This window comes from Grammomys surdaster, unplaced genomic scaffold (assembly GCF_004785775.1).
Source record: "Grammomys surdaster isolate TR1022 unplaced genomic scaffold, NIH_TR_1.0 188, whole genome shotgun sequence".
Lineage (NCBI taxonomy): Eukaryota > Metazoa > Chordata > Mammalia > Rodentia > Muridae > Grammomys > Grammomys surdaster.
In genome coordinates, this window is record NW_021604633.1 from 3,723,186 (window position 1) to 3,736,074 (window position 12,889).

The window sequence follows — 12,889 nt, forward strand, 5'->3', positions numbered from 1 at the left end:
TTCACCCAGATAAAGAATTAGCCAGTGCATCGTATTAGTTCTAAGTCCCACCAATGAGACTTTCTTTTTTCTTTTCTTTTTTTCTTTCTTTTTCTTTTTTTCTTTTTTTTTGATTTTTCGAGACAGGGTTTCTCTGTGTAGCCCTGACTGTCCTGGAACTCATTCTGTAGACCAGGCTGGCCTCGAATTCAGAAATCCACCTGCCTCTGCCTCCCAAGTGCTGGGATTAAAGGCGTGCGCCACCACTGCCCGGTTTTAACTGTCATCTTAACATAGCTAGAATCACCTAGGAGGTGAGTATTAATGAGAAATGGTCTAGATTACGTTGGCCTGTGGCCAGTCTATGGAGGACTATCTAGATCATATTAATTCAAAAAGAAAGTATAGACAGGGGCTGAGCATTCATTTCTCTCTGCTCTTGGCTGTGAACTAGCTGCTTTAAGTTCTTGCTTTGACAGTTCTGCTGCTCCCAATGATGGAATTTAACCTGGAATTGTGAGTAAATAAACCTTTTCTGCCTGAAAGCTGCCCTTGTAATAGTATTTTATCACAGCATCAGCAAATTAAACAGGGTAGACATATAATTGGTGAGGCTGTGGCTATGCTTTCATCTGAGCCCTTCCTGGTCCTGGATTCCACCTGAGCGGCCACGCCCTCCGGACAGCTCCGCCCCATACCCCGCCCAACGGTTCCGGCTCGTTCAAACCCCGCCCCCTCCAGGCAGTCTGTGGAAGCCGCCGCCGCCACCATGGTGCAGGCCTGGTATATGGACGAGTCCACGGCCGACCCGCGGATGCCACACCGCGCACAGCCCAACCGCCCTGTGAGCCTGGAGCAGCTGCGCACGCTCGGAGTGCTCTATTGGAAGGTACGAGTGCAGGCTGGAATACCACGCGCCTGCGCACGCGCACGCCGGTGGCGGCGGGTGGTGGTGGTGGGGCGCTGCGCAAGCTCAGCAAGGCCGCTGTTTCCAAAGATTTCTGTAACGGCGGAGAAGGCTGTGAGCTGATGGAGCCTGCTTTTCTCGTGGCACTCGCTCACAGCTAATGTTTGCAAAAGCATGGCCAGCTGCCAGTCGCCGGTAACAAAGCCGCAGAGAGTCTGAGATTGGTGGAGAGTTAACTGGATCTAGCCTGTCTGTATTGGTACGGTCAAAATGAAATGCAAACTGGCCGGAGCCATGCCTTTGATGAATCCTTTGCAGAGTCATGTCCCTTAAAACCATGAAGGCCTGCTCACCACTTTTGTGCCCACGGCTGAAGCAACGACCTGTGGACGCTGTAGAGTCGATGTGTGGGGTGGCCACATTAAGGTGGGGGTGACACTCAAATCTATGTCTGCAAGGAATAGGATATTTTGGGGATAGGAAGCAAGGAAATAGGTCATTGGAGAAGAATCTGCGGTGTGCACATACGAAATCAAGGCTCTGCATGGGACAGATGTGATGATAATGCACTTTTGTTCTCCTGGATCAAAAGGTCACTCGTGGGACACCAGCTCAGGCTTGAAGAGTGGTTTAAAAAAACACAGCCTTCCAGTTTCTGAGAAGTAATCTAGGCATTCATGACCTAGTGGCTTCCCAAATTAGTGACTTTTAGTAAACTGAAGCCAAGTGACCTATTGCAAGCCGTGCCTCAGGGTTGTGGGGTTGGGGTTGGGGTTGGAGTGGGGTGGGAGGGTGGGAGGTTTGCTCAGCAAGGCCTCTTGAGGAGTTAGTCTTTGCTCCCACGGCAGAAGTTGCTAGGGATAGGGGACAGAGCGGAGTGACAGAAAGAACTCTCGTGACTGAAAGTTGGAGGCAGAGCACTTTCCTTTGGAATACTGCCTTCGTCCCTTCCTGGGGTCATCATCGATACTTTAGATTAGGAGTCAGACTCAGGGCTTTGTGTCTATACGGGATAATCTGTAAACAACAGAAACTGGCTGGACAGTAGAGACTGGAACCCGATCAGGTGCTTTCGGTGTCTGGTAAAGGCCCACTTACAACTAACTAATCACAGAAGTCTTAAATAGCTCCCCAGTGCAGTAAAGCCACTCAGTCAGGAGCAGTTGTGACTCCACCAGGAGGCCTATCTTTTATGTCATCCTGTGGATGAAGTTTCCACACGGGTTAGGAAGGAGCATATTCAGGATTATGCTTCAGGATTGCATATATGTATATATGTATGTATATGTATAATATATGGCTAGGTGCTAAGAGCACAGGTTCCATTGCCATCGGCTCGTAATTATCTGTAACTCCAGTTCCAGGGGATCTCTTGTTCTCTCCTGGCCTTTGTGGACATTATACCCTAGAGTGGTGCCCAGACATACATGCATGCAAGACACTTGTACACATAAAATATACTGATGCCTGTGTGTTGGTGTCCTGTCCCATAATAATAAAATGTGCACTTCATCGTAAAACAAAACTAAATGTCACTAAATTCATTGCCAGTACTTTCATGTAGGATTTCAGATTAGTTCTACCAGGAGCCTTTGGAGAGAGAGTCAGGAAGAAGGTGTCCTTGGATTTGGAGCTTAAAGAATAGGTAGGATTGTGATAAATCAGAAATTGTGAGTGGGAACGTGAGAGGTGGGACCTTGCTATGAAAGGGTATTGAGTATGTATTATTTTTTTTTTCCTTTTTGAGATGGATTATTGCTATGTAAGTCCAGGCTAGCTTCCAACTCACAGTTCTCTCCTGCATTCTGAATAGCTGGAATTACAGTCATGGGCCACACAACACTATTCAGTCATTTTTAAGAATAGTGAATGGTTCTTTTTAATTTAGGATTGAGATTTCTTTTGTAGAAGAATTTCTTTTTGTAGAAGGATGGAGCAGAGTGAAGCAGAAAAGTCAAATGGGGCCAGAGGATTGCTGCTCTCTCAGTTCATCTCAATGAACTTGAGCTTGGTCTGTGAGCCTGGGAAGCATGCTGCCCACAGAGAGCCTAGTAAGACTTGCTGAATGGAAAATGGCAGAGTGAGTGGTCATGCACACTGAGTGAGCTGTGTCTTAGCATCTGTGAGGAATAAGAACTTCATCTGAAAATGTGGAGAACCCAGCAGGACTGCTGGCAGAGGCAGGCAAGACTCCAGCAGAACTGGAATGTCCCCCTGGCACTGTGAACATGGACAATCCATCAAGAGAGGAGGTGGAGGGCTGTGCTAGGACTGGCAAGGAACAAGCAGTACTCTGTTAGGATGATCCAGCCACAGGTCTGGAAGGACCATGTTGCTATGCTTCCATCATAGGGCTGGGGAGCAGACCTAGAGCCTTGTGTACTAGGAGGCAAGCGCTGTACCAGGGAGCTGTACTACTAGCTCAGTTGCTATACATCCTTGCGCTAAGGTGACCTCCACTTTGCTTAAACTTATGTAGCTTGATGCTGACAAGTATGAGAACGATCCAGAACTGGAAAAGATCCGGAAAACGAGAAACTACTCATGGATGGACATCATCACCATATGCAAAGATACACTTCCCAATTATGAGGAGAAGGTGAGCAGGCCTGGCTTGGAGAGAATCCTTACCTTCCTGCCTCTTACCACAAGACTTTCTTCTCAGTGTGGTTTTGGGGCAGAGCAATGCTTTGTAATTGTCTTACTTACATGAGGATTACTGCTTAATACACTCACTCTAGTTCTTCCTGAACTCTGGCTGGCTGGTTCAACTCAGCTGTTCTGGTTCAAAACTTCTCTTGAAGCTGACTAATTCAAACTGGCATCTCTTAGATTCGGACTAAAAATCTCTGCTTGGTCTCAAACTGTGGCAATCTGTTCTAATCTTCTGCAACCTATCTCTATAAAACTGCCTCCTCCAGAATCACCAAGCATGTGCTTGCTTACGTCACCTCTTTCCTCTGCTGTTCTAGTGAGAGTTGGGCATATCCTATCTCTGACTCGTTCTGCGAAATCTTTCTGATTCCTCACTATGTATGCCTCTCAGACATCATTTTCAAACATGGTTGGTTCCTTCTGTAAACTAACCCTCCTTTCATTGTTTGGGATTAAAGGTGGGGACTAAGGGCATGTTTGTATTTCAGATAGAGGGATTAAAGGTGTGTGGTGTGTTTGCATTCCAGCTGGATCGCACTGGATCACACAGACCTAGGTCTTTGGTTGCCAGAGCAGTCATGTTGCTGGATTAAAATTCCTTCACAATGCTGTTCTCATAGAATGAGCTGGGGTGATTCCCCACCCCCGTTTTTAAAAGATTTACTTATTTATTTTATGCATATGAGTATACTACCATTGCTCTCTTCAGACACAACAGAAGAGGACATCAGACCCTATTACAGATGGTTGTGAGCCACCGTGTGGTTGCTGGGAATTGAACTCAGGACCTCTGGAAGAACAGTCAGTTCTTCCAGACTGAGCCATCTCTCCAGTCCGGTGATTCCCTTTCAGCTCTTTTGAGGGGCATGAATCTGGTGGTAGTGTGTCCCTTATGTGTGGTAGATCCACTAGTGATGTTTGGATTGGCTTGGGATTTTCTTCATGGGATTCACAGTTCTGTATCTGGCTTTTCCCTAGACTTGTTGGTTGGACGATATGTTTTCCTGTGAGCTTAGAGGTGGTGTCTTCAGGATGGGTACCTGACTACTTTACTGGGACCATTTGCATTTAGTGGTATAGAGTCATTTAGAGTGGAGCATGGTCTCAGGTAGGTAATCTCAGCATCTGGTAGGTGAAGACAGGAGGATCAGAAGTTCAAGGTCATCTCAGCTACATAGCAAGAAGACAGCCTGGACAGACTACGTGAGACCCTGTCTCAGTTTGCTCCTACCATTTGGGCTCTGGGGATTAAATTTAAGACATCATCTTGGTGGCAGGTGCCTTTATCGATGGTGTCATTTCCCTGGCTCAGCTCCTGATACTTTTAATAGCATGTATCATTCATTGTAGTCTAGCTGTAAGGGCCGGGTCTGCATGACAGGTCTCCATGAAACTCACAGGTTCCCTCTTGCACTAGATCAAGATGTTCTTTGAGGAACATCTGCATCTGGATGAGGAGATCCGCTACATCCTGGAGGGCAGCGGGTACTTCGATGTCAGGGACAAGGAGGACAAGTGGATCCGGATTTCCATGGAGAAGGGGGACATGATTACGCTTCCTGCTGGCATCTATCACCGCTTCACACTGGACGAGAAGGTGAGAGTGTGCCATGCTGTGGTCTGTGCATAGACATCTCAGGTGACCATGATGACCCACTAGCCGTGTTGTGTGAGGCTTATCACCTAGACATGTGGTCAATCACAGCTCTTTCAGAGAGAGCCAGTGGAACCAGAAGAGCCTATGGCCATAGCCTGGGAGGGAAGGCAGAATTTCACCTTTGTTCTTGTTGGATAGTAAGGCAACATTTATCTACACAGCTTTGGGCAAGGAGCAGATATCTTCAGGAGGGAGTGCTCCCGGGGTGAGCCTGTACTCGTCATTGACTTGGGGCTTGTGGCTGTAATACACCTGTAGTGTGGGGGTTCTCTCATCTGGGGAGTTCCTCAGCAGTTTTGCAGTACAGTTATTAGGACTGGAAGTAAGCACAGGAATTAATTCTTAGTGTGTCAGGATGATTTGGGTTAAACCTGACATTTAAGTATTATTTTTGGTCTTTGAGACAGTGTCTTATGTATTCCAGACTGGCCTCAAATTCACTATGTAGTTGAGGATGCATTGAAATCCTGATCTTCCTATCTTTACCTTCCACTGCTGGGATTGCAAGTGTTTACCACCAATCCTGATTTCTCTGGTGCTGGGTATGGAACCTAGGGCTTCATGCACGCTGGACAGACTGTCTAACAACTGAGCTACATTCTCAGCCAAGTTAATTAAAAAAAATAAATTTTTATTTTTAAATTATGTATATCTCCTTTGGAGTATGTACATATGAATGCAGTTCCCACAAAATCCAGTAGAGGGTGTTGGCTCTCCTGGAACTGGAGTTGTGATTGTGGGCCACCTCACATGGGTGCTGGGAACTGAACTTGGGCCCTCTCCAAGAGCATGTACTCTTAACCACTGAGCCATCCCTCTAGCCTTCCAAGTGAGTAGTAGATAAATGCACATGACTGAAGATTCAGATTTAGGAAGCCAGGTCTGATGGCATATGCCTGTGATTTCAGCATTTGGGAGGTTTAGGTAGGATCAGGACTTCAAGGTCACCTGCAGCTGTATGTCACGTTTCAAGAATAGGCTGGGCTAGATGAGACCCTGTATCAAAAAAACCCAGAAAAACAAGTTAAAATAAAAATGAAAAAATTAGGAGATGAGTAGTGTTTATTTTTTATTTATTTATTTATTTATTTTTTATTTTTTTATTTTTTGTTTTTTTCGAGATAGGGTTTCTCTGTGTAGTCCTGGCTGTCCTGGAACTCACTCTGTAGACCAGGCTGACCTCAAACTCAGAAATCCGCCTGCCTCTGCCTCCCAAGTGCTTCAGAGTGTTTATTAATAGTGAGTGTCCTCTCTGTTCCTCACGGCCCCAGTTTTCTCCTGGAAGGGCGCCAGTGTCTATATTTTAATAGTTCCTTTAGAGCAGTGGTTCTCAACCTTGCCAATGCCGGGGCCCTTTAATAAAGTGCCCCATGCTGTGGAACCATAAAAAATTAATTTTTCGCTACTTCATGACCGCAATTTTGTTAGTTATGAATTGTAATGCAATATTCCTATATGCAGGATACCTGCCATATGACCCATAGAGGGGTTGTGACCCACAGGTTGAGAACCATTGTTTTTGAGGGTGTTTGTATACTCAAGAGTCACAATTCTTTCCTCCTTTTACCCAGAAGGCAGTGGGCTCTGCATTTTACTTTTTCTGCTTGATGTGCTTTGGGGGGGGGTGCATAAAGGGCCCTTCTGCTTGGTTTTTTTTTTGTTTGTTTGTTTTTGTTTTTCGAGACAGGGTTTCTCTGTGTAGCCCTGGCTGTCCTGGAACTCACACTGTAGACCAGACTGGCCTCGAACTCAGAAATCCACCTGCCTCTGCCTCCCAAGTGCTGGGATTAAAGGCGTGCGCCACCACTGCCCGGCTCCTTCTGCTTGTTTACAGCTGCATTGTCAGACATGCCTGATCCTGATTTATTTAACTGCAATTTATGCACTGTGTGGGGAATCCCTAGTGATAAGCTTATTTCTACTTTGCTTATGGCTGTCAGTAGTTCTGTAAGTAACATACATTTGTCACGTTTACCTGTGTACGTTTATTTGTAGGATGAAGGGAAGGGCTGCATGGAGACTGCATTTCCTGTTTAGACAACTGCTGACAAGTTATTCCCTTACCAACCAGCAGCAGGGCCTGGGGCTGGTCCCTAGGAGTGCTGTGTTCAGGGGATGAAACAAGGAGGGTGGATAGAGTCCAAACTTATTTCTGCTTCAGTGTAGACCCTAATCAGGAGCTACAGATTCTTCTGCTGCCTGGCAGTGGTCACTCCCACTGAGGTCAGACAGAGCTCAGCCCTAAGTAGGTGAGACAGCGTCAAGGGTTCCCAGACAGATGAGTAGGAGTGTTCAATGAGATGTGGGGCTTGTTTTCTAGAATTACGTGAAGGCCATGCGGCTGTTTGTTGGAGAGCCTGTGTGGACACCATACAACCGGCCAGCTGACCATTTTGATGCCCGGGTACAGTACGTGAGGTTTTTGGAAGGAACAGCATAGCAGTGCTCCTCAAAGAGAAAACAGCACTGTGTGAAGCTCCTGCTGTGGTAACTAATTGGAAAGTTGCTCACCTCTCTGCTTTTATATGTGGACTTGAGGCTAGACTAGCTTTCTTTGGTAAGATTGTTAGATCAGAGTCTTTTGAATGAAAGCATCTCTAAAAGTGATTTTTACATGGAAGCCACAAAAATGTGAACAAGTGACCTTAATTTTCCCTAACTGTCAAGACTTAGCGGTCTAGGAGCCCTGGGTTGGTATGTGCATTCATATATGGCCAATCTTCATCTCCCAGAAGGTCCTAATGTAGGTGTCTGTTGCGGGCATGAAGCTATGCCCTAGAGGGCAGTTATACCCAGCACAACTAACCAAATGATGTTTTTCTCCCTCAATGATTGTTGGGTGGGGAAGTGGGGTTGTTCTTTCTCCAAACTAAGTTACCTTAATTGTATGCTCACAGCTAAGCTGTATTATACTCATGTGTACATACAATATTTTACTTGGTTCATTAAAGCCTCCCATTTAGATTCCTTATGCGATTTTATATGTATGTAATTAATTTCTACATCCAGGTAGATATTATCAATGTGGTTTTGGGTCTTTTACAATCAAGATTCAAAAGAAGTAATATATGATTTTTCTACTCCAGCACCTTGTGTTATATAGTGTAGATGTAGAAATCTAACCTAGCAAATGCAAGGCCTTGGGTATGAGCCCCTGTACCACAAATAAAGAATAATAATCCTGAAATATGTTTATGTGTAGTGTGTTATATTTATAGAAAACCACTATAATCTGTGCTGTAGAAGATGGCTGTAGGCCATTCTCTGAGTGGCTACTCTCAATGTGAAGATGCCCATTACCTTGGTCACCATGATGGTTTGGGGACTTGTTTCCCCTACACACTCGGGGAAGCTTGAGCCATGGGGAGGTGACTGAAGTTACCTCAGCCTTAGAACTCAAACGTGTACAGGCAGCACATCCTGGGTTTTCTCCTTCTAGAATTACTGTCAGTAAGGACCGATCTGCTAGCTTTTGTCAACCTAGTATCTTTGGTTGATTGTTTTTTAAGACTCTCTTACTCTGTAGTAGCGGCTGGCCTGGAACTTGATATGTAGATCAGGCTGGCCTTGAACTCAGATATTCCCCTACCTCTGCCTCCTGAGTGTAAACCAGGCTGGCCTTGAACTCAGAAATCCTCTTGCTTCTGCCTCTTGAGGGCTGAGATTAAAGGTGTGTGACACCATGCCTGGGTTTAATTTTTTAAAAAGTTCATTTTGTGTTTGGGTGCTTTGCCTGCATGCATATATGTGCACTATGTGTATGCATTGTGCCCACCAGAAGTCAAGAGAGGGTGTCAGATCTCCCGCGACTGGAGTTACGTAACAGATGGTTGTCAGCTGCCATATGGAAATTTGGGATTTGAACTTACACTGAGGTCAGACAGAGCCAAATCCAAAGTGTCCTCTGCAAGAGCAGCAAGTACTCTGAACTACTGAGCTGTCTCTCTGGCCACATTTTGTTGTTTGTGATATCATGTACCCCAGTTGGTCTCAAAGTCATCATCCTCAATTTAATAATGACTTTGAGAAGATAGGGATGGTCTTCAAGTCCTAATCTTTATTGTCCTTCCTGACTTTTGGTATGACAGGTATCAGCCACTATTCGTGGTTTGTACAGTGTTGGGAATGGAACCTATAGCTTCACGCATGCCAGGCAAGCACTGCACCAACTCAGCTTCAGCCCTAGCCCCTGGTCCAGGCAGGCTGGGCTTGACCTCCTCCTGCCCTTGTCTCCTGAGTTCTGATTATAGATGTTTGCCACCACTTGCTTTGTTTTTGTTCTTTGTGGCTCCTGTTCTAACTGTCCACTGTAAATGGCCTTGTTCCTGTTGAAGACTGAATATGCCTTCCAGCATGTTCTACATGCGGACAGGTCTTGGGTGTGAGCCATGACCTCACAGATTGAGGGAAGACTGAGGAAGGTGTCTTAGGGTTTCTATTGCTATGAAGAAACACTATGACCAAGGCAAGTCTTAGAAAGAATTTAATTGGGGCTGGCTTACAGTCTGAGAGTTTCAGTTCATTATCATCATGGTGAGAAGCATGGCAGCATTCAGACAGATGTGGGGCTACAAGAGGCTAAAGGTTCTACATCTTGATCCAAAGGCAGCCAAGAGAAGACTGCTCTTCCACACAGGGCGGAGCTTGAACATAAGACCCTGAAGCCCACCCCTATAGTGACACACTTCCTCCAACAAGGCCACACCTATTCCAACAAGGCCACACCTCCTTAATATTGTTAGTGTCACTCTGTGTGGGGCAAGCAAACACATGAGTCTATGGGGGCCAAACCTATTCAAACCACCAATGAAGGTAATAGAAATCTGTCAATATACCTAAGTGAGGTAATAGTTCCTTTTTTGTTGTTGTTTTTTGTTTTTCGAGATGAAATTTCTCTTTATAACCTTGGCTGTCCTGGGAACTCACTCTGTAGACCAGGCTGGCCTCAAACTCAGAAATCTGCCTGCCTCTGCCTCCCAAGTGTTGAGATTAAAGGCATGTGCCACCACTGCCTGGTGAGGTAATAGTTTCTTAGCTCTCCTCCAGTATTCATACTTTTTGTGTGTTTGTTTTTCGAGACTGTGTATGTGTGTGTGTGTCCAATGGTACACAAGTGGGAATCAGAGGACAACTTGAGGGAGTTGATTCCTTCTTCCCATGAGTCTGAGTGATTGAAATTAGGTCATTAGGTTTGATAGAAGGCCCTGTTATTTTTTTGATATTGGGTGTCAATTCATAGCTCTGGCTGGCCTAGAATATAGACCAGGCTAGCCTCAAATGCAAAGTCTTCTGAGTACTAGGATTATAGGCAAGAGCCTCCACACTGAACTAGACTAGACTCCAACTTACACTAGAGTAAGTTTTTCAAGGTAAGTCTGGGAGCCCTGGGCTTGTGTGATCCCCCTGCCTCGTGTCTCTCTAGTAGCTGAAATGCAGGTAGACTGCTGCTCTGGTTCTGGGATGGTAAATGAGGCAGTTGGGTAGGTCCTCAGAACCACTGAGGGTGTGGAGGCTTGGGACCGTGAAGTCTTATTGCATCTTCAAACCCCACTTCTGATTAAATGGCCTCTGGCCCAACTTGTACAGACTACATCTAAGTCTGGAGGAGGAAAGCCATTTCTAATGGTGGGGATGTTTTCCCAAATTATACAGTGAGGCTCACAGCTTCAGACACATGGCTTTTCTCTTGCTTTCTTGGGTTTGGTGCTAGGGTAGAACCCATTAGGCTCCTTATTTCCTTAATATAGCTTTGGCATCTGAAGTGGAGTCTTTTGCTTCTGCTGGGCTGGAGGGGCTGCAAAGATTCAGGATTTTGTTGGGTGTCCTGGGGGCTCCAGTGCTGGACTGATCACACAATGGAATAAAAGCAAGGGTCTCATGTGGTGGACATAGAAAGTGAGAGGGTTTCATGACAGGAGTTTTCCAATTTGCCACTGTGAGGATTTTGAGCACTTTCCAGTGGTAGAATTGTGAGTAGATAGGTAAAGAATGTTGGGGGGCCACAGGAGTAGGTGGGTATATGGAGGGGTGGGTGGGCGGGTAGATGGGGGAGTGGCTGGATGATGGTGGGTGGATAGATGGCTGTACTGGATTGATGAGTGGGAGGGTAGGAAGATGGGTTGTATTGATGAGTGGGTGGGTGGATGGAGTGGGTGAATAGGAAGATGGGTTGAGTTGATGAGTGGGCGGGCGAAGAGTGATGAATATGGTTCTTGTTCAGATGTGTGAGCTGGAACAATCATTTTTCTGAAAACTGTTTTCCTTTGGAAAGTACACTGTGTAAAAGGTTTCAAAAAACTTCAAATAATTTTACGGCTTATACAATACATACACACCAGCATCCTGAAGATGGCCAGAGGAAAGAGGAAAGTCATACAGTACTGACCTTATTCTAATGCTTTTGGCCCTGGTTGCTCAGGAGCCTCTGATATCTTTACATGAGCTGCAGGATTGGGTATTTCTTTGTTTTAGAATGTAACTCTCTAAACTCCCCAAGCAACAACAAATATCAAACAAAATGCTATGGATTTTGCTTAGGTCTCTTCCCTCTGAGTAGACCCTAAACCATTGGTATCTCAGCTAAGATTTCTTTTTGAGGTTTCCTGTTTTTTTTTTTGTTTTTTGTTTTTTTTTTTTTTTTGAGACAGGGTTTCTCTGTGTAGTCCTGGCTGTCCTGGAACTCACTCTGTAGACCAGGCTGGCCTCGAACTCAGAAATCTACCTGCCTCTGCCTCCCAAGTGCTGGGATTAAAGGCGTGCACCACCACTGCCCGGCGAGGTTTCCTGTTTTGTCCGTAGCTTCAGAGTACTGTGGACAGGCTGTGTAGTCTGGTGCCTTGTGGTGGACAGGCTGTGTGGCACTGTGGCCTTGCTACTTTGATGGTAAGCAGAGTGTGGTGAGCTGGAGGCTCTTGAGCATTGACATGTGGATGTCACTGGATGTCCTGAAACCTACAGGTGTTTATGGGTCAATGAGGTCAAGGGTGCTCTGTATAGCTGTCTGGTAGAGGTCTACGTGTGTGCCATCCCTGAAGGGAACCCATTGTAGGTATCCAGCTTACCTGGAGCAGTACAGCCCTGTTGTAGGTCACAGCCAATAAATCAGCTCTTCCCATCAGCCCTTGTTAAGTCTGGGATATGCTATATCCCAAAAATCTCATGTATGGAAGACTTGATCCCTAGTTAGTGGTATTGTTGAGTGACTTAAATCACATGGGCTCTAGCTACACTAGGGAATTAATGATCATTGATAGTTTCCAGCATGGAGACTGAACCCATAGCCTTGAACATGCTAGGAATGTAGTTTGCCTCTGAGTATATACCCAACTTACTGCTGTCCCTTGTCATTATGCTTCAATGGGTTAAATGTGCTTGTCTGTGGCAGCTGTTACAGAAAGCTCTCCTGTCCAAAGTCCACACACCTGTCTGGCAGACGGATCGATGCAATCAGCGATTGGCCTTGCAGTCTATACATCTTTCAGCCTGGCCAGTCATTCATTAATCCTGATGTCTCTCAGGTGCCCTGGCATAATTGATTATTGCTTCTTCTGGAGAACAAAGGAGGCTCATCATCTAAGAATACAGGAATGCCAGCAGGGCCAGGGACAGAGACACTTTCAGAGGCCTGTCTTCCACCTCCTGTCCTTCTCCCAGAGCAGGACTTTGGACCACACAGAGACATCATCTAGGCA

General features: G+C 45.8%; 1 protein-coding gene across 1 annotated transcript; it reads left to right on the top strand.

The window, feature by feature from the left end:
• Window positions 1-713: 713 nt before the first annotated feature.
• Window positions 714-8,387, top strand: Adi1 (acireductone dioxygenase 1). Its single transcript, XM_028768840.1, has 4 exons — window positions 714-868; window positions 3,366-3,485; window positions 4,959-5,138; window positions 7,519-8,387. The coding sequence occupies exons 1-4, from the start codon at window positions 749-751 to the stop codon at window positions 7,636-7,638; spliced, it is 540 nt and encodes a 179-aa protein (XP_028624673.1). The 5' UTR covers window positions 714-748; the 3' UTR covers window positions 7,639-8,387.
• The last annotated feature ends 4,502 nt before the right edge of the window (window positions 8,388-12,889 follow it).

Bases quoted from the DNA above. Each gene is read 5' to 3' on its own strand.
- Adi1 (XM_028768840.1), top strand. From the start codon at position 749: ATGGTGCAGGCCTGGTATATGGACGAGTCCACGGCCGACCCGCGGATG. The intron at 869-3,365 runs GTACGAGTGCAG...AAACTTATGTAG, and splicing joins TCGGAGTGCTCTATTGGAAG to CTTGATGCTGACAAGTATGA. The intron at 5,139-7,518 runs GTGAGAGTGTGC...CTTGTTTTCTAG, and splicing joins GCTTCACACTGGACGAGAAG to AATTACGTGAAGGCCATGCG.